Raw genomic sequence first — 18,884 nt, 5'->3', positions numbered from 1 at the left:
TTTTTTCTTCTCGAATTTGCAGGGGTGACGCTGCTCTTCCTTCTCACCCTGATCATCATCATCTGCGTGGCCTGCGTTGGACCCCGGCGCGTCGTACCCCAGCCGATCAAGGACGGCAAGGTCCAGACGCAGACTTCCTGCGGTCTGGTCGAGGGCCTGGTCGAGGAGGATGCCTACGTCTTCCGCGGTATACCGTACGCCGTGCCACCCGTAAACGAGAGACGCTGGCAGCCGTCGGAGCAGCTCCGCAAGATCGAGCACTGCTGGAACGGCACCTACCACGCGCACAACGGCTCCCAGGTGTGTTTGCAGCGCAACCCCTTGAACCCCTCGCAATCCTTCAATGGCAGCGAGGACTGTCTCTACCTGGACGTCTACACGCCGCAAGTGATGTACGAGCGACCTCTACCCGTCGTCGTGCTCATCGGCGCTGACACCCTCAGTGGACCCTCGCCCGGCATCATGATCCCCAGTGGCAAGCTCGCTCGCGTCCGTGAGGTGGTCTACGTCAGGCCGAACTTCAGGCTGGATGTCTTTGGATTCCTTGCCGTTGAGCCGCTGTCCCGCGCCTCTCACCCCATGACCTCCGGCAACTATGGTCTTTCCGACCTCATCACCGCTCTCCAGTGGGTGCAGCTGAACATCGAACACTTCGGAGGAGACAAAAACTTGGTGACCATCTGGGGACACCGCGCCGGAGGTACCCTTGTCACCTCGCTCCTGGGAGCTCGCAAGGCCAACGGACTGTTCGCTCGCGCCTGGGTCTCCAGCAGCAGCGGCATGTACCCCTTCGAAGATCGTCACGATTCCGAGAAGAAGAACGAGGTCTTCCTCAAAAACATCAACTGCAACGATGCCGCTTGTCTCAAGTCCAAGAATGCCGATGACATCATGAAGGCTGTACCTTCCTCCTGGTACACTCCCAACGATGCAGGCTTACCCGATGTCAAGGAGACCGACATCAAGAAACACTCGTGGCTCGTCAAGGACGACATCATCGTTCAACAGAACCCCCACACTATCTTCGCGCAGAACAAGCTGCCGGTCAAAGTGATGATGGGCACAACTGCACAGTCCGGACATTTGCCAAGCATCTTCTCTTACAACAAAACCGAAGACCCGCAACAGATCAGGAAGGTCATTAGCGATTCGGTTATCGGAAGCAACAAGGAGCTCGTTGACAAAGCTTTAGCGTAAGTTTCTATTTTTTCTAAGTCTAAAAATTGAATTTTGGTTTTGTTTCTAATCGTGGATTTCTTTACAGCTACTACAACACTACTGTCAAAGGACTGCACACCATGATCTCGGACATTCGCGTAGTTTGCCCACTGCAAATTTTGGCCAATTCAAACGCCGACGTTTACTTCTACGTCTCGACGTTCCCACGCAACGTTGTTGCCGACGTTGACAGTGATGCCGCTGCCATTCTCGGCTTCTTCCGAGCCAAGACGCCCGAGCAGAAGAGGCACTTGCAAGCGATCCAGCAGCTCTTTAACCACTTCGTCTGGCACGGAGAGGTCAAGGAAGAGGTCCGTGGTAGTAACAGATTCTTCATCATCGACCAGGATGTTCTCCCAGCGACCAACTACGACCATTGCGACCAATGGATCAGTGCAAATCTCGTCCCACAAAATGGAAGGGTGGATTAAGCGTCATTTCGTTAATTCTTTGTGTGAAGAAATAAGCATCTTGTCGAGTCAGATAAATAGAGAAAGCGACGACCAACTTCGAAATCGTCGTCTTCGAAAACGTTGAGAGATTCGCAGATTTACATTTAATCTGACATTTTTTTATCATTCTTTGACGATTTAGGAGTTCGTTAGCAAATCAGTGCACTTCGACGTTACTTGCGACTGATTTGATGATGGCTTCCTGAGATGGCAGTTTTAATTATTTACTTAAGCAATTGAATAGCAAAACTCTAGAGACTCAACGACGACAATTCCGTTGCGAATGCCATACAACATCACATTGATCTAGGGATAAGTCAACTTTAAGATCACTTCTGAATATTTTTCTTGAAAGTAATAAGCTTCGGTTTAACATCGTCATCTTTGTGAATAATATAACGTAAATGTGAGATTATATTGCGATGATTCATTCAATCGTCATGATGCAGAAAAAAAATTGTTAAGACTAGAAGTTAGCTTACTTCTTGAATCTGAAACATATATAAACGTAAATCTGTGTGTACAGATTGCACTTGTATGCGACATAGAAAAAGTATGCGGTTCGAAAGGCATAATTATTATAATATGTATGTGTATAAATGTGAATCAAATTGTAATATATTGCGAGGAAAAATAGTAGGTGTGATTCATAGCGCGCCTATACGTGTACATTTGTATGTATATAATTTACATATGGATTTACACGTATATGGCTGTGTTGAAGCAAAGAAAGCTGAAGTGGCAAAGAGAAGCTAAGAAAGTGAAAAAAAAAATTAAACCAAGCTTAGCTTAGGAACCGAGAAAATGAGAATGACACTGCATATAAATATATATTCTTATAAGGTGTGAGCATTTCAGTTGCGATTAAACAATTTTGAGAGTATCGTTGATTCAGTAAAGGGCGTATAGAGCGAACTCTCGTTGCTGTTTACATGTCGCACGTGCTCGTTTTAACCGTAAGCTAGTTTTTAAATTTATGAGAATGTAATTCGTTAGTGTTTTCAAAGTTGTCACGCTTTAGCACATATAATGAAAGACAAAATGACTCATTTGATCAAAGCACTTTTATAGAAATATCTCAAACGAATTGCATATTCATAAATGTAATTTTTCGTTGGATCGCCTCTGCGGAAGAGACTTTTTAAGCATTTTTACTAAAAATTCAAGCGTAAAGTTTTTTGTATTCTTTAATTGTAAGCCATTTTTTATAAATACGTAAATCCATCCTGTAGAAAAACGAGGAAATTAATAGACTGACAATACTCTTACCCGACCAGTATTTCGACTGTATGGCGATGAGACTTTGAAACGCATATAAAACTAATCAATACTCCTGACTACTGCCTTTAGAACGTGCAGTTTATGAAATTGACTGCCAATTGTAACAACTACTAATACTCAAAAATAGTATTTGAAGTATATCAGATTAATCTAAACACACGAGGTCCACCTCGAATATTTTTAACAAATTCTAACATCGTAAGTTAACTGATAACTATTCAAAGCGTACAATGCTATTTTGAAAGTATAGAACAAAATTTCTGTACCATGTCGCCTTTCATCCGCAGCTGTGATCCGACTCGTCGACGCATACTCGATTATCACACAGACGTAATTCCTACACAATACGAAGACTTATTGACAACCATGAATTATTAACAGTTATTTCATACTATTGATATTACAACTAATATCATTACAATTACAATCATTATCATTAATTATATTTTATCATCATGATCGCTTCGTACATCGCTGATTAAATTTAATTTATTACTTTCACAACAATGTGATAAATTAGTATTTATGACGGGAAACTGTCTTTTATAGACTAACTGCTACATGTATCGACGTAAGAGTAATAAGTGTATAGCGAAATGTCTTGCCTCTATTCTTTAACGCCTCATCCGATTCACGATTGCAAAGTTTTTTTAAATATGCGTTTTTAATAATAATGATGATTCCAGTGACTTGTCGATCTTACACGTGCACTGTTAACGTGTATGTTTACAATTGCTTTTTGGTATCGATATAAAAGTATAAATGTGGAGATGCGTATTATAAAAATAAAATACGAAATGTTAAAAAAAAACTTTCCCGGCACTAGCAAGGACCACGCGTTTTATTTTATGTAGTACTACACTACTAAATATAAATGAATTTTTAAATAATTATTAAATTTAAATAATATACATACGTCGCGCCGATAAGTGATTTATTGTATTTAATATACTGTCAATAAAGTAATGTAGCCTCATAAATGACTATTTTCACTTTGTACCCCATACCTATACCATACCTAAATTGAGTTCACATGAAAGTCAATGTGGAAAAAAAGGTGGGAATAAAAAAATGTTTATCCGATTTTTAGTAAAACTACATGATTACAATTTTGCCGCCTTTTTTCTCCCGTAAATTGACCGTCAGAGTAGGATCCTTGACAGGTCATACGATCACGATAAAAGTTTTGAGACCGTCGCGTCACGTCGTGGTCACATTGATTCGCGGACACGGGTAGTGCAAAAATACAATTTTGTCAGTCGCGATTAATATTCATAAGTTTTTTTATTGTGTGGCATAAAAATACTCGATCAATTATTAATCCAGTCGGCGTTTTCTCGATTCACGGACGGTGTATGCATGGAATGCGCAAAAGACGCCGACACTGATGTGTTAAAACAAAGGCAAACGTCAGCATTCTGACCAATCCCCTTGGAGAATTTGAAAGTTAACGGAAAAGTACCCGAGGGTTGAAAAATCCGGCTATTCGCCAACGTATCCTTTGTGCTAGCGGTTAGGAAGTGAATGTTTTTTGTGCAAAATTATGTGATTATCCTTGGAAATAGTGCCTTTGGAACGTCGTGGTCGCCAAAATGTCGGACAGTATACAGGTGGCGATAAAAGTACGACCGTTAATCAAAAGGGAGAAGGACGAAAATCTTCAGATACAATGGGCTGTTGTGGATAACGCGATTGTTCCTGTCGATCCTGAGAAGAAACGCGGTGAATTCTGTTATCAGTTTGGTGAGTCCCAAAACGTCTTTTATCGTGTCTTTGCGTCTGTATATCTACTTATAATCTGTGTCAACAATATACTCACAAACATGGCTTTGTGATCCCATTTTTTCCCCTCCAATTTATTGTTAATGTTCCTTTTAGATCACATATTCGCTCCTGAACAAACGAACAATGATGTCTTTGAAACTGTTGTCAAGCCTATTGTTGACGCAGCAGTCAAAGGCTTTAACGGGACTGTATTCGCATACGGTCAGACAAGCTCTGGTAAAACGCATACCATGTTGGGAACTCCTCTTGAACTTGGAGTCATTCCTATGGCGGTTGAGTGTACTTTTGATTCTATTGCTGATACCTCTGGAAGAGAATTTCTTTTACGAGTCTCTTATCTTGAAATCTACAATGAAAAAGTGAATGATCTGTTGGACACAAGTGGAACAGATCTGAAACTTCGGGAGGATAGCAATGGCCTTGTACAAGTTCTTAAATGTAAAGAAGAGATTGCAAGCAGTCCTGAAGTTATTATGAGTATCATGAAGAAAGGTGATAAGAATCGAAGGATTGGTGAAACAGACATGAACGACAGGAGTAGTAGAAGTCACACGATATTTAGGTATCATACATTGGATCTTTATTTTGCTTTCTGCTAGTTTCATGTAACTTATGATTATTTTATTTCAGGATAACGATTGAAAGCCGAGATTTAAGTAGTGATTCTGATGGAGCTATTCAGGTTTCTCAGTTGAACTTAGTAGATCTGGCAGGTTCTGAAAGAGCCAGACAAACAAATGCCACTGGTGAAAGGTTCAAAGAAGGAACTCACATAAATATGTCTCTATCGACTCTTGGACTCGTAATTAAACAGCTTAGTGAATCATCAGATAGTACCAAATATGTCAATTTTCGAGACAGCAAGTTGACAAGGCTGTTGCAAGCTTCTTTGGGAGGTAACGCAATGACCACTATCATATGTGCGGTGACACCAGCAGCATTTGAAGAAACACAGTGTACACTGTCATTTGCTTCAAGGGCCAAGAGTGTTAAGAATAAACCAACAGTTAACGAAGTAATGTCAGATGCTGTTTTGCTGAAGCGTTACAAAAAGCAACTTGCAAAGTTGAACGAGGAACTAGAAAAACTCAAAAATGTAAATAGGATAGCCGAGGTTGAGGAGATGGAATCTAAATTGCAAGAAAAAGAGCACAAGTTACAAGAAACGGATAGAATGAATCAATTGTTGGAAGAGCGTATTGAATTGTTAAAAAATGGTATTATTTCAGCAGACAACGCTACAAAAGAAGAGACTAATTCTAAAATTCCTAGATCTAAGAGAAGGCGGACGTGGGCTGGTGACAGAGGATTGAAAAATTCTCGATTTAGTTTGGGAAATTTACCGACAATAAAAGAAATGTGCACAAGTCCAGAATCAAAACCAAATGAAAAATCTGACAACATAAGAAGAAGAAAGAGTATTATTCAAAGTGTAAATTTTAACGAGGAACGATTTCAAACGGCTTTTACGGATTTCGAGATGGAGTTGATAAAAGTTGCCAAAGAACGTGAGGAAGAGTCCGATGTGACCATTGATTGTGTTGAAGAAAGAGATTCGCGCAAGATTAAACCTAGAACAGGAAACCGTGTTCAGTTTCAAGAAGATGTCGAGATTTACCGTCTTAGTAGCGGTAGTAATTGGAGTGAAGTGTCAACGCCTGATAAGCGTAGATCAAGCTCAAGTCAAGGTATGATTATCCTATGTTTTGTATTTTCACTTGAATTTTAATAGATTGATTAAACTGACCTTTCATTATAATACTAGGGGACAGAACACAAGAGACCACAGCTTCTCCTGGTACACCAAAATCAGTTTTACGAGAAAGATTGAGCTACCTTACTGAGGAATATAAAGCTCTGCAAGAATTTACTACATTAGAAAGACAAATATTTTCTGCACAACAGGATTTTGATTCGCCAAATGAAAAACTGTTTATGCAACAGCAAATTGATGGATTGTTGCAAAGGCTACAAAAATATAGTTCATATCAAACTGAACTCGAGGAACAGTTAACACTTTCACTATGTTGCATAAATGGGCTAAGCTCAAGAACACCAGACGTTTTAGACTTGTGGAAGCCATCCTTGTTCAGTGATGATAGAGGTGAAGTAGATACCATAAGTGAACTCAAACAACTGGAAAAATTACTTGCCAATCTAAAAAGTGAACAAAACAATGGAGAAAGAGTATTGTCCCCATTGGAGAAAGAATTAACTGAAAATTTCAACGTTTGTGTTAAAGAATTAGAACAGGTCAAGTCACAGAAAGAATTATTATTTAAAGAAAATACGGAAATAAAAAAGAAGCTTGCAGATGAATCAAAAAAATTGCAAAGTGCCAATATTTTAATGAATACCTTGAGAACTGACACAGACTGTTTGATGGAAAAATTAATTCAGAAAAATAGCGAATTAGCAACACTTAAAGAAAGAGTAGTTGAGTTAGAAAAAACAGTAGAAATCGAAAAATCTAGCACCAATGTTCTTGAAGATTCCATTAGAAACAATGAACAAGTTTCCGATGAATCAAAATCAGTCCCCAAAGCGAGTCAAGATAAAAATCCCGAAATCGCAAGATTGAATGAAATAATTGAGGAAAAAACTCATGAAATCATCAAATACAGGCAATTCGAAGAAGAAATCAAATTAGAGAATGTACGTCTGCAACAAAGCTTGGATGCTTATTTGAAAGTGGAACGCCAATCCCAAGAGTGTCAAACTGACATCGCTCAGGAGCAAGATTCCGAAATTACAAATTTATCAGAGATGATTAAAAATCAAACCTCCAGTATTACAGCCTACCAGCATCTTGAAACAGAATTACAGCAGAAAGTTGACCATTTGCAGCAATGCTTGGATTCGGTATCCAAAGTTGAAAAATCTTCTCAAGAGTGCCAAACAGATGATGTCTATAGTCAACGTGATGACAGCCTCCCAGTTGAGCAGAATAAGGAAATAACCAGGTTAACAGAAGTAATTCAAGAAAAGATTCTTGAAATCACCAATTTACAACAGCTTGAAAAAGAGATGAGACAAGAAATTGAAAGGTTGCGAATTGGAAGTGCTGATCCCATGGTTGAAACAAAGACTGAAGAATGCCAGACATTGTATTTTGACATTGAGGAAGATGCAATAAGGATGAAGATCAGTGCAGAAAAAGATATGGAAATATCAAGACTGGAAGGTGTAATACAAGAAATTACACTTGAAATCACGAGATATAAGAAATCTGAAGAAGATGCAAAACAAGAAATAGAACGTCTGCAACTTCTTCTTGGCAATGCTGTCAATAAGACTTCGGAAGAGTGTCAAACGGAAGATATATCAGATATTACCAGTATTGATAAAGACAAGAGTAATGAAATTTCTGGATTGTTGGAGTTGATCCAACTAAAATCTTTGGAAATCGAAAGGTACCAAAAATCAGAAGAGGAAATGAAAATGGAAATTCAACAGCTGCAGCAATGTTTAGCAAATATGAAGCAAGTTAAAAAAATCTCGGTAGAATGTCAAACTAAACGTCTTTCTGAAATATTAGATGAAGCTGACTCGAATGTAACAGAGGATGAAGAAATGCAAACAGATGAAAGGGAAATTAAAATAGTCAAACAGTTGAAGATTATTGATAAAAAGACTCTTGAAGTTGAGGAGTACAGAAGGCTAGAGAATACACTGAGAAACGAGATAGAGCAATTGAAGCATCTTCACAATCAACAACGATGTCAACCAACATCCGTAGAATCCAGTGAAGCCGAACATGCACATGATGATGATACAGCTGAAGAGTTGGCGAAATTGACGAAAAACGTGCTCGAAAGAGAAGCCGAGATTGAACAGTACAAGCAAAATGAGCAAGAAATAAGAAAAGAATTAGAACAGTTGAAGCAGAGTTTGAATTGTGCTCAATCGAGTTCCAATCAAGAAAAAGACAATGAAATTTCGAAATTATCAGAAGTAATCCAAGAAAAAGAATTAGAAATTATTCAGTCCAAGCAGAACGAAGAGGAAGCTAGAAAGGAGGTCCAACATCTGCAGCAATGTTTGGACACAATAGGCAACGTCGAACGTAAATCGGCAGAGTGTCAGACCGAGTCCGTTTCTACTATTGAAGAGCATCATCACTCTGAAGCGATGTCGGAAAAAGTCAACGAAATTGAAAGGCTTTCGCAAGTTGTGAAAGAAAAAACTCAAGAATTCGATGCTTACAAACAATCCGCGGAAATAAAAATACAAGAAATCGACCACCTTAGGCAATGTTTAGAAAATGCAAGCAAAGCAGAGCAAACATCTCAAGAAATACAGACAGAAGAGACATTAACACTCGACAGCGAACTCAAAGCGAAAGAGTTGGAAACGTCTAGTCAGATAAAGGCTTATCAGGAGGAAATTGAAACCTTGAAAAATCAGGCCGAGATCTCGAGAGAGGGCTCTGCAACTGCAACTGCAGAACTTGAAATAAAAGTGACGTCGCTGAGCGAGGAATTATCCGCCAAACTCAAGAATCTTGAAGAATTAAACACGTTGAATACTGCTTTAAAAAGTGGAATCGACGAAAAGAACTACGAGATTTTGAACTTGCAGCAGTCGTTTGAGATTAAAGTACAAGAACTTGAGCAGAAGATCGATGCTATTGTATTAGAAAGAAACGAGTTGAAGGAAAAGATTGACGCTGTACATACGAATGATGTGGCTTATAATTTCGAGAGAGAAGCAGCAAATCTCAGAGATATGGTTGATAAATTAAAATTGGAAAACGAAGATTTAAAGCTACGTCTGCAATCATACGAAATGAAATCTAACAAAAATAATTTGTCAATTAGCGAAAAATCCATTTCGACTGCAACTCCAGTCAAAACATGCGCCGCATCATCGTCGAGTGCCTTCAATAGTTCAGTAATGAGTCCGATAGTAAAATTGGAGGAAAACACTCTGCCTAAGCATGCGATAGAAGAAAATGTACCGAAGTCATTAGACGATCACAGTTTCGTTAAACCAGAGAGTGTTTTAATGAACGACTCCAAAGTGTCTGCTCCTGTGACGAAGGACGACCAGAGCTTTGTACAATCACAAAAGAAGAAATTCGAATTGGAATCAAGCAGTATTTTTGCTAACCTATCATACTTTGACAATATGGAAGTTAGCCAATCTTCAGTACAGGATAGTACTAGTATATTTACAGCGGATGAGAGTAAAAATATATCTAACATGTCAGCAAATATTGATAATTCACTGGTAAGATTAATTTTTCAAAAATGTTTTCCATTAAATAATGTGATAATTATAAGAAATAATTATGTAATTAAGTTAATCGAACGCTTTTTTCTAGGCCAGTCACGTAAGTCAAAATGCAACTGTAGTCGATGTATCAGTATTACATGAAAATAATAAGGATGTCAATAATGAAGATATTCAATCAGTATCTGTCAAAGTTGAGAGCACACCATTGACTATGGAAGATCTCGAAAAAATAAAGGTTGCTCTAGAAAAAGAGAACGCTAGATTATCTTATGACCTAGAAAAGAAAATTCGCGAGACCGAGGAAGTTCAAAGGGTTGTTAGCAACGTTAAGCAGACACTTGAAGAACTTCAACAAACGATTTACATATTGACTAACGAAAATATGGATATGTCCAAGCAACTTACCGAAGCAAGAGAAAACAACAGCGTGGTTGTCAGCGATTTTCAAAGAGAAATCGATGCTCTAACGAGTCGCCTGGCGGCGATAACAGAAGAAAAAGTTTCTCTGAAAAACGAAATCGTGCTATTGAATGAGCAGTACGAAAATGCGCGTGCCACCACGCCCGTTATTACAGATGACGATATGAAACACAAATTCTTCGAGTACCAAGAAAGGATAAAAACGTTAACTGAAGAGAATATCGAGTTGTCGACGAGTCTGATGGATAAGATTGAAGAATTAGAAAAAGTTAAGGAAAGCAAAATTCAGTTGTACGATCACGAATGCACTTATAAAGAAAAAGCAGAAGCCTTGGCTGAGAAGATCGATGGATTGGAAAAAGAAAACATTGAATTGTCGAGTGATTTGACAGAGCAAATCGAAGAATGCGATAAACTTAAGGAGACTGTGGATGTGATGAAGCAGCAGCTTGAAGCTTACGCAGCTCAACAGTCCTCCGATAAGACAAGCGATAACGATTTGGAATTCTTCAAACAGGAAAATGCGCGATTAACTAGTGAGTTAATAGAATTACGAGCCAAACTGACTCAATTAAACAGAGAAAATGTTAATTTATCTAACGATTTAGCTTTGAACAACAGCGATGACCACAATGAATCTACTAGTTTATCTCATGGCAAGACGTTGAATACCTCGTCAATTGCTTCTGAATCACCCGTAAACGAGGGTAACGCCAATGATACACACAATATTTCGTCTATGAATAAAAAAGTAAAATCATTGCAAGAGCAAGTAGAGCATCTAACAATGCTCAACAAGAAGCTCGGCGAATTGAAGTTGACGAATTGTAGTCAATGTGCGCATTTGAAAGAACTCAATGAAAGTAGAAGAGAATTAAAACTCGAAGTTAAAGCGTTAAATCAAAAGCTTGCCGACCTTCAAAAGAAGTTCCAACAAAAATGCGCTGACACGGAGGCTTTAAGAGCAAAAGCAAACGAGGACTTGAATGCAAGCCTGAGTATGATGGATTCAACCCTCAATGGTAGTATTTATGATGGAGTTAACGTAACGGTAATCGAAGAGAAAGTTCAAAATTTGCACAGTGAACTTGAGGAATTGAAGGAAAATCATAACAAACTATCCAATCAGTACAAAGAAAAATGTAACGAGCTAGAGAAATTGCAATACGACAACACTCTTGCCAGTCCACCCGAGAGGAAAGAGACAAAGCGATCGAAGGCCGATTCATCGTCTCGTAAAAGTTCCTCGAGAATTCAAAATCTCCAGAAAGATCTTGAAAAACTCAGCAATGATTTACAAGAACTCAAAAAGGTTAATACAAACACAAGCACTGCTCTAAACAAATTTATGGTTGAACGAAATGAGACCATACAAGAAAACGACTCGCTCAAGTTATCGAACGAAGAGTTGAAGAAAGAGTGCAGTGCCGCCCAAGCAAGTGCCTTGCATCAAGAAGAAAAGGTCAAGCTTTTAGAAGAAGAATTATCGACTTTATACAAACGAATCGAAGTGGCTAACGCAACAGAAAAAGAAATTCAGTCTCAAAAACTGGAAATTGAAGTTCAGTTAGAAAGCTTGTTGAAAGAGAAGACTGAACTCGTCAGTTCTGTGCATGATGCCGAAGAAAAATTCAAAAAAGAACTGGAAGACTGCAATGCTCGTTTACACAACTACGATAAAGAGAACAACGACTTGAAGAATGAGTTACAAAAACTTGAAGTTCTTGTGCAACAGCTTAAGGGAAAGAATGAGAGTGCATTGGAAGAGAAATTAAAGAGTGAAATCGAATCGGCCAAGTTACGAATGATGAAGGAAATCGGTAGTCTTACAAGTCTTTCCGAAGCAGAGCAAAAGACCTTACCAAAGAAGCCAGTTACCGATATTTTCGTAAGCTTCCTGAATGCAATTCTGTCCAAAGAACAAGAAATAATAAAGAGATTGCAGGAAGAGTTCGAGAGAAAAATACGTAAAATTGAAGAAGAAAAGCAACAAAGTATTGATTCAGCAAAGCGAGCGAACGTCTGGGCCAAAACCTTGGAAACCGATAATGAGAAACTTCAAGGGGATTTGACTGAGCAAGAACACAAAAATAAAAATCTTCAATCCGTAGCCCATAGGCTGGAGGAAAACTTGAAAGAGGCATATCACGAAAACCAGCAACTGCACAACAGAATTTCCAATTTGGAATCTGACTTGAACTCTCTACAAAATGAATTGGATAAAAAATCAAGGTCTAACGTTGAACGGGATTCTGCCATAAGTGTCGCTCAGGAGAAGGAAAGACTGGCGAAGACCAGAGAAGAAGAATGGGAAGACCGTTTAGCGAATGAAAGGGAAAAACATGCCCAAGAGATCGAAGAGCTCAATTCGCAATTGGAATTGTACAGGTCTACCAACGATGATCTGAAAAATACTGTTGAAGGTCTGGATCTTGAAATTGAACATCTGAAGAATACTATTAGCATAAAGGCAGATGACTTAGCAGCATCTCTACGTAGAATAGAGGAGTTGCAAAGAGAACTGGAGCAAATGGAAGATATTCATCATCAATTAAAAAGCGAGAATTTGGAAAAGATTAAGCACGTTGAAGACATTACCGGCCTTCTGAAGATTAAGTGTGATTTGTTAACTGAATACAAGACCAAAGTTGAAACGATGAAACCGGAGTACGAGAGCTTGCAAGCACAAATTGCCGAGCGTAAAATCGCGATTGAAAAGTGCAAAGAAGAAATACATGCCTTGAAGTTAGAGAACAAGAAGCAAGCCGACATTTTACAAGATAAACTCAATGACGAGGAAATAAAATCAGCTGGTTTGAATAAGCAAGTAGCTGAATTGAAAAACAAAAATACGGCTTTGTACAGTACAATCGAAGAATTTAAAGATCGGTGCGCTGAACTTGAGAGGGAAAATGCAAGTCTTCAGCGAAAGGTAATGTATTAAATATTTTATTCTTTATCTTTTGTGGCTGTAGTAAAAAAATAGTTACTTAATAATTGTATACCATTTCAGGTGAGGAATAGTACAAGCAAAGTGCGAGTGGAGAACGAGATGCAAGAATTGCAAGACGAAAATCGTTCTCTGAAAAATCATTTGGAAGGATCATATAATCGCATCAAAGAGCTTCAAGAGTCCAAATCTCAAGTTCAACGGGAAATGACCGAAGTTCAAGGACAATGCGAGCTTCTTGAGCAAGAGCTTAACACGACTAAAAATGCATTAGAGTCTTTGAGAGAAAAATATAACAACGTAAATCTTCAAAAACTTCGTGAAAAATACGAAACATTGCTACGAGAGAAAAATAGTATCGTACTGGAAGTCGAAGAGAAAAAGATGCTTATTGCAAACAAAGATCAAAAGTTGGTCGAGTTTGGTATAGAACTGGACACTTTGGTTAAGCAAAAAGAGGCTCTCAACCATGAAATACTAAATGTTCGAAAAGAGAAATCCTTGTTGGAAAGTCAAATTACAAATCTATTGGATAACATGGAAAAATTCAAAGCTGGTAAATTAGTTGCTGACATTGAAAAAGATGAAGCTTACAAACTTATTGTCGAGGAGAAAAATCAACTTTCTCTTGAGCTCCAAAATTGTCGTCAAGAAATATCAGAAGTGAGTTTTTTATTTATACTTTTAGACTTATGTTTGTTTTGTCATTTTGTTTTCATATTCCTAATATTAATTTGTTTTCCAGCTATTAACTAAAAATAAAGAACTCGATGAAGAGATGGATGATTTAGTTAATCACATTCATAAGCAAGAGAATGAAATTGCGGAACTGCACGATCGCTTAATCACAGGATCAGCTGGTGGAAGTTTAGAAAAGCTAAAGACTTTAGAAGATGAGAACGAGAAAATTAAAATTGATTTACGTGTAACAGAATTGAATTGTTCGAAACTACAGGCTGAAATCATTCGTTTGAATTCAGATAAAGAGCAACTGAATTCAAGAATCGATGATCTTAATAACAAAATTGGAGAGCTTGAATCGAAAAATTCAAGCCGCTGCAGTTCTAAAAGCAACAGCCCGACAACGCAAAAAGGAAGAAGGCGTTATAGACGTAGTGATTTGTACAATCAAAATAGGAATCTTGATCTTGACAACGACACTAGGGATGTGACTGACACTGACTCTCCATCGGCAACGCCGACACCACCTCTTATTAATACCATTGACGAAGAATGTCGTACGTGCACTGAATTAAGAAATCGTATTCGCGAAATGTCACTTGATCTCGTATCAAGGAACCAGAAAATTACAATGCTTGAGGTACAACTCCAGGCAGAGAATTTCCCATACCAAATGAAGTGTAATGAACTGCAGGAGCAACTGTTACAAATTAGGACTAAGGTAAATATTTCCTGAATTTTAAACATTTTAAGCTAATTCGATTTAAAGAAATTGTAAAAAATGTCTGCATTTTCGTATTTTCAGAATTCTGAATTAAAATTAGAAGCTCAAAAACTACAACGAGCTTTGATGAAAGATAGTTCTCGTGAATGCCAAGTATGCAGACAGAAAAAACTAAAAAAAACAGAACAAGCTGTTCAAGTGAACATGGATAATAAAATTAGTATGACTGGAATGAGCACTGGCATTGTGGAAGTAAGTTTAATTTCTATAGATTATGTTTTTTAAAAATAACCATCATTTACTTACATAATTATGAATTTTCGCAGGATCATATAAGACTGGAGAAAATGGAGAGAGAACGAAATTGGATGAAGGACTTGTGCAGAAGTCGTGCACGAAAAATCAAAGAGCTTGAGCAACGTATAGGAGAACTCGAAGGTGTAAAAATTAGTTAGTTATCAAAGGATATTAGGACAGGATATTAAAATTGCCTTTTAAACAATGATCGTATCTTATATTCCGTCTGCTTATGTGTGTTAAGTATAAGAATTGTATTCAAAATCAAAATTTTGATTCTGTAGGTTGTCGCGTAAGATATCTTTATAGATGATCGTGAAATGACTATTTATTTAATTACTTGATAAACGTTTTTGATAGCCTATAGTATATTGTACAAACAGATATTAATGTATAGTGCAGTACACAGACAAGTATTTTGTAACAGTATGTATGTGATGTTAGACAATAGATATTGGATCCAAGCAATTGCAGACAATTAGTATAAAAGAGAACATTTGTATTTTCTAAATTATAATTTTCATACATAACAAATTTGTTGACTCAACAAGTGTATTAATACACATAAAATTTTACAATCATGTTCAAGTGTTCATGAAATAGGGAAACATCTTAATGCTTTACAGATGATATAGCATTAAATATCTTGAAATATGTCAGTAAATATTTTGTAAAATATACCCTTTTGAAATGTGCCATGTAATGGTTTATGTAATTTTAAAGATAGTGGTACATTCATAAAAAACATTGTTATATTTTTAATAGTATTCAAAATTTATATTCTATTCTATCTATTTATAGATCAAAATGGAACCTTGTCAAACAAGAAAAAATTGGATTTTCATATATGTGTATCAGTGCCAATATTTTGTATGTCAGTGCCTTAAATTATTTCATCCAGACAATCTGTATTAGTGTGTACATAGATAGTATATGTTATATAGTAATCAATCCAAAATATTTTTATACATTTTGATACGCAAAAATTATATATTTGAATATAGCAATAAACAATAAAGAATACTTATATACTTAATAATTAACTGTTTTTCAAATTTATTATTTACCCAAGTCCTCAAAGTAATAGCAATTAAAATGCCACAGAGAGTATATATATAATATATGTTTAAGATATATATAATAGGAAGGCCCCTATATATATATATATATATATATATATATATATATATATATATATATATATATATATATATATATATTATATATATATATATATATATATATATATATTATATATATATATATATATATATATATTATATATATATAATATATATATATATATATATATATATATATATATATTATATATATATATATATATATATATATATATATATATATATATATATATATATATATATATATATATATATATATATATATATAATATATATATATATATATATATATATAATATATATATATATATATATATATATATATATATATATATATATATATTATATATATATATATATATATATATATATATATGTGTGTGTGTCAAATGCAGACAGCAGACGACACATTATGGCATAGGTATTATATGTAGACGTGTAAACAAGTAGTTTTTCTAACCTCTAAATTTAAAAATGCCGCATTTAGTAAACGATCAAAGCTGTGATAATAATATAACAAAATCAATTAAAATGGAGCCAATTCATCGTGATAAATTACTTATAACAATTTTTATTCTCATTACTTGCATAAAAATTCTTCTGTTCCCAACATAGTATGTACTACAGGTAATTTGCTGTATCAATTGTTGCATTCGTGTGATGAATTTATTATATTTTTCAGTCACTCAACAGACTTTGAAGTACATCGTAACTGGCTTGCTATCACTGAAAGTTTACCTATAAATGAATGGTATACTAACGAAAAATCTCAATGGACTCTGGATTATCCACCTCTTTTTGCTTGGTTTGAGTATATCCTGAGTAAAGTCGCATTTTATTTTGATCCTCAAATGCTTAAAGTTGACAACTTGAATTATGCTTCCAATAGCACCAAATACTTTCAACGTGCTTCAGTTGTATTCACAGATTTAGTTTTTGTCTATGGCGTAAGAGAGTAAGAACAAAATAATTTGATGCACTCATTTTTAATGCTTGGAAATAATTCATATTTTGTATATTTTAGAATTGGAGAAACCTTCTGCAATTCGAACCAAAGTTTCATAATGTTGACACTACTATCATTGTGTAATATTGGATTACTCATCATAGATCATGTACATTTTCAGTACAATGGATTTCTCTTGGGAGTGTTACTTATATCTCTAGCAAAAGTGTCAAGAATTTCAAAAGAAGTATGATAATTCAAGCAATCAATAATCATATTATTTAGTGATGTGTATACTTTGTTGCAGAATCAAATTTTACAAGGAGCTTTTTGGTTTGCAATTTTGCTCAACTTAAAGCATATTTATTTATATGTAGCACCAGCATATGGTGTTTGGCTATTGAGAAGCTATTGCTTGCAAAATAATAAGTTCATCTACAGAGTCATAAAACTTGGAATAATTGTAATTTTTGTGCTATACATGTCTTTTGGACCATTTATACACCAAATACCTCAAGTAAATATATCATAATTGTTTGAATTTGATTGTAATTCACTATTAAATCAACACTTGTTAAATAGGTTTTATCAAGACTGTTTCCATTTAAAAGAGGACTTGTACATGCATATTGGGCTGCTAATGCTTGGGCAGTTTATGCAGGCGCTGATAAACTATTATCTGTGATATGGAAAAAAGCTGGATGGCTTAGTAATGTAAAAATTGCTTCAATGACTGGAGGTTTAGTGCAAGAAGATAATTTTACTGTTTTGCCAACTCCAACACCCCTATTTACATTTATTATTACATTTTTATTGATGCTAGTGAGTATATGCTTTGTGTGGGATAGCATTTGATTGCAGCACTCATTTAATGTCAATTACTGATTTTTTATACATTGTTTTACAGCCAGTGCTTTGCAGTTTATTTTTCAACGAAAAATCTTACAACAATCCAAAGAAATTTGTAAGATGTGTTATTCTATGCGGACTAACTTCCTTTATGTTTGGCTGGCATGTACATGAAAAGGCTGTTCTCACTGCAATCATTCCATTATGGTAATTAGTGAAATAGCTCATTTTATTTTTGTATACTCAAATATTAGAAGATATTAAATAAAGTTGAAATGTGATTTTAGCATTCTGGCTACAACTGAAGCAAAAGATGCCAGGATATTTCTCTTATTAAGTTCAGCTGGACACACAGCATTATTTCCTCTACTGTATCCAATTGAATTAACACCACTCAAACTGATTTTATGGTTTGCGTATTTATCAGCAACTGTATTGCTAGTGAAAAATCAATTTGATTCTAATTTACTAAAGTCCCATGAATGGATCTACGTCAGTTTTCTTCCTGTTGTCACTATCTATGAGACTGTAGTGCACAAAATAATTTTTGGTGATAGGCTGCCATTTTTGCCTTTAGCACTAACGTCAATATTTTGTGCACTAGGTGTAACATATTCGTACATAATTTATTATTATACATACATGACAGGTGATAAATCACTAAATAAAGAGCTGAAAAGGAAAGAAAATGAAGAATATACAATGTATAAACTGAAAAAACGACTGTAAATTTGTTTTTTATGAAAAATATGTAAATATGCACAAAATAAATGTTTATAAACTACTAATCAATATGTAGTTTTTAATTATCATAGTACCATATCAATCATTCAAATTTCATTTTTAATTTCAAATCAAGTAATGGTTGCATTGTCTAAAGCTTGATGCATAAAATACATCA

General features: G+C 35.9%; 3 protein-coding genes across 5 annotated transcripts in view; all 3 read left to right on the top strand.

The window, feature by feature from the left end:
• LOC100121165 (neurotactin) overlaps positions 1 to 3,931 on the top strand; it is a 31,885-nt gene extending 27,954 nt beyond the window's left edge. For both annotated transcript variants that reach the window (XM_001604703.6, XM_031927370.1), the window contains 2 exons: positions 23 to 1,193; positions 1,265 to 3,931. In XM_001604703.6, the coding sequence (XP_001604753.1) occupies positions 23 to 1,193; positions 1,265 to 1,649 (1,556 nt within the window). In that variant the 3' untranslated portion in view covers positions 1,650 to 3,931. The remainder of the gene's footprint in view (positions 1 to 22; positions 1,194 to 1,264) is intronic.
• A 238-nt stretch (positions 3,932 to 4,169) lies between these two features.
• On the top strand, positions 4,170 to 16,085 carry LOC100121143 (kinesin 7). 2 transcript variants are annotated; one of them, XM_031927368.2, is made up of 10 exons: positions 4,170 to 4,694; positions 4,830 to 5,298; positions 5,367 to 6,424; positions 6,502 to 9,968; positions 10,063 to 10,930; positions 11,003 to 13,326; positions 13,408 to 14,007; positions 14,090 to 14,746; positions 14,831 to 15,001; positions 15,076 to 15,813. In XM_031927368.2, the coding sequence occupies exons 1-10, from the start codon at positions 4,544 to 4,546 to the stop codon at positions 15,202 to 15,204; spliced, it is 9,894 nt and encodes a 3,297-aa protein (XP_031783228.1). In that variant the 5' UTR covers positions 4,170 to 4,543; the 3' UTR covers positions 15,205 to 15,813. The 2 variants fall into 2 exon arrangements, with proteins under 2 accessions (XP_031783228.1, XP_031783227.1); XM_031927367.2 differs by having other exon boundaries at positions 10,063 to 13,326; positions 15,076 to 16,085.
• A 495-nt stretch (positions 16,086 to 16,580) lies between these two features.
• On the top strand, positions 16,581 to 18,771 carry LOC100121119 (probable dolichyl pyrophosphate Glc1Man9GlcNAc2 alpha-1,3-glucosyltransferase). The gene is made up of 7 exons (XM_031927373.2): positions 16,581 to 16,802; positions 16,871 to 17,143; positions 17,213 to 17,381; positions 17,442 to 17,651; positions 17,717 to 17,956; positions 18,042 to 18,190; positions 18,271 to 18,771. The coding sequence occupies exons 1-7, from the start codon at positions 16,663 to 16,665 to the stop codon at positions 18,710 to 18,712; spliced, it is 1,623 nt and encodes a 540-aa protein (XP_031783233.1). The 5' UTR covers positions 16,581 to 16,662; the 3' UTR covers positions 18,713 to 18,771.
• The last annotated feature ends 113 nt before the right edge of the window (positions 18,772 to 18,884 follow it).

The sequence above is a fragment of the Nasonia vitripennis genome, chromosome 3 (genome assembly GCF_009193385.2).
Source record: "Nasonia vitripennis strain AsymCx chromosome 3, Nvit_psr_1.1, whole genome shotgun sequence".
Classification (NCBI taxonomy): domain Eukaryota; kingdom Metazoa; phylum Arthropoda; class Insecta; order Hymenoptera; family Pteromalidae; genus Nasonia; species Nasonia vitripennis.
Note: the sequence above shows the minus strand (reverse complement) of the source record. Positions and strands in the feature narration are given on the sequence as shown.

Bases quoted from the DNA above. Each gene is read 5' to 3' on its own strand.
- LOC100121143 (XM_031927367.2), top strand. From the start codon at position 4,544: ATGTCGGACAGTATACAGGTGGCGATAAAAGTACGACCGTTAATCAAA. The intron at 9,969-10,062 runs GTAAGATTAATT...GCTTTTTTCTAG, and splicing joins CAAATATTGATAATTCACTG to GCCAGTCACGTAAGTCAAAA. The intron at 13,327-13,407 runs GTAATGTATTAA...ATACCATTTCAG, and splicing joins ATGCAAGTCTTCAGCGAAAG to GTGAGGAATAGTACAAGCAA.
- LOC100121119 (XM_031927373.2), top strand. From the start codon at position 16,663: ATGCCGCATTTAGTAAACGATCAAAGCTGTGATAATAATATAACAAAA. The intron at 17,144-17,212 runs GTAAGAACAAAA...TGTATATTTTAG, and splicing joins TTTGTCTATGGCGTAAGAGA to AATTGGAGAAACCTTCTGCA. The intron at 17,382-17,441 runs GTATGATAATTC...ACTTTGTTGCAG, and splicing joins TGTCAAGAATTTCAAAAGAA to AATCAAATTTTACAAGGAGC.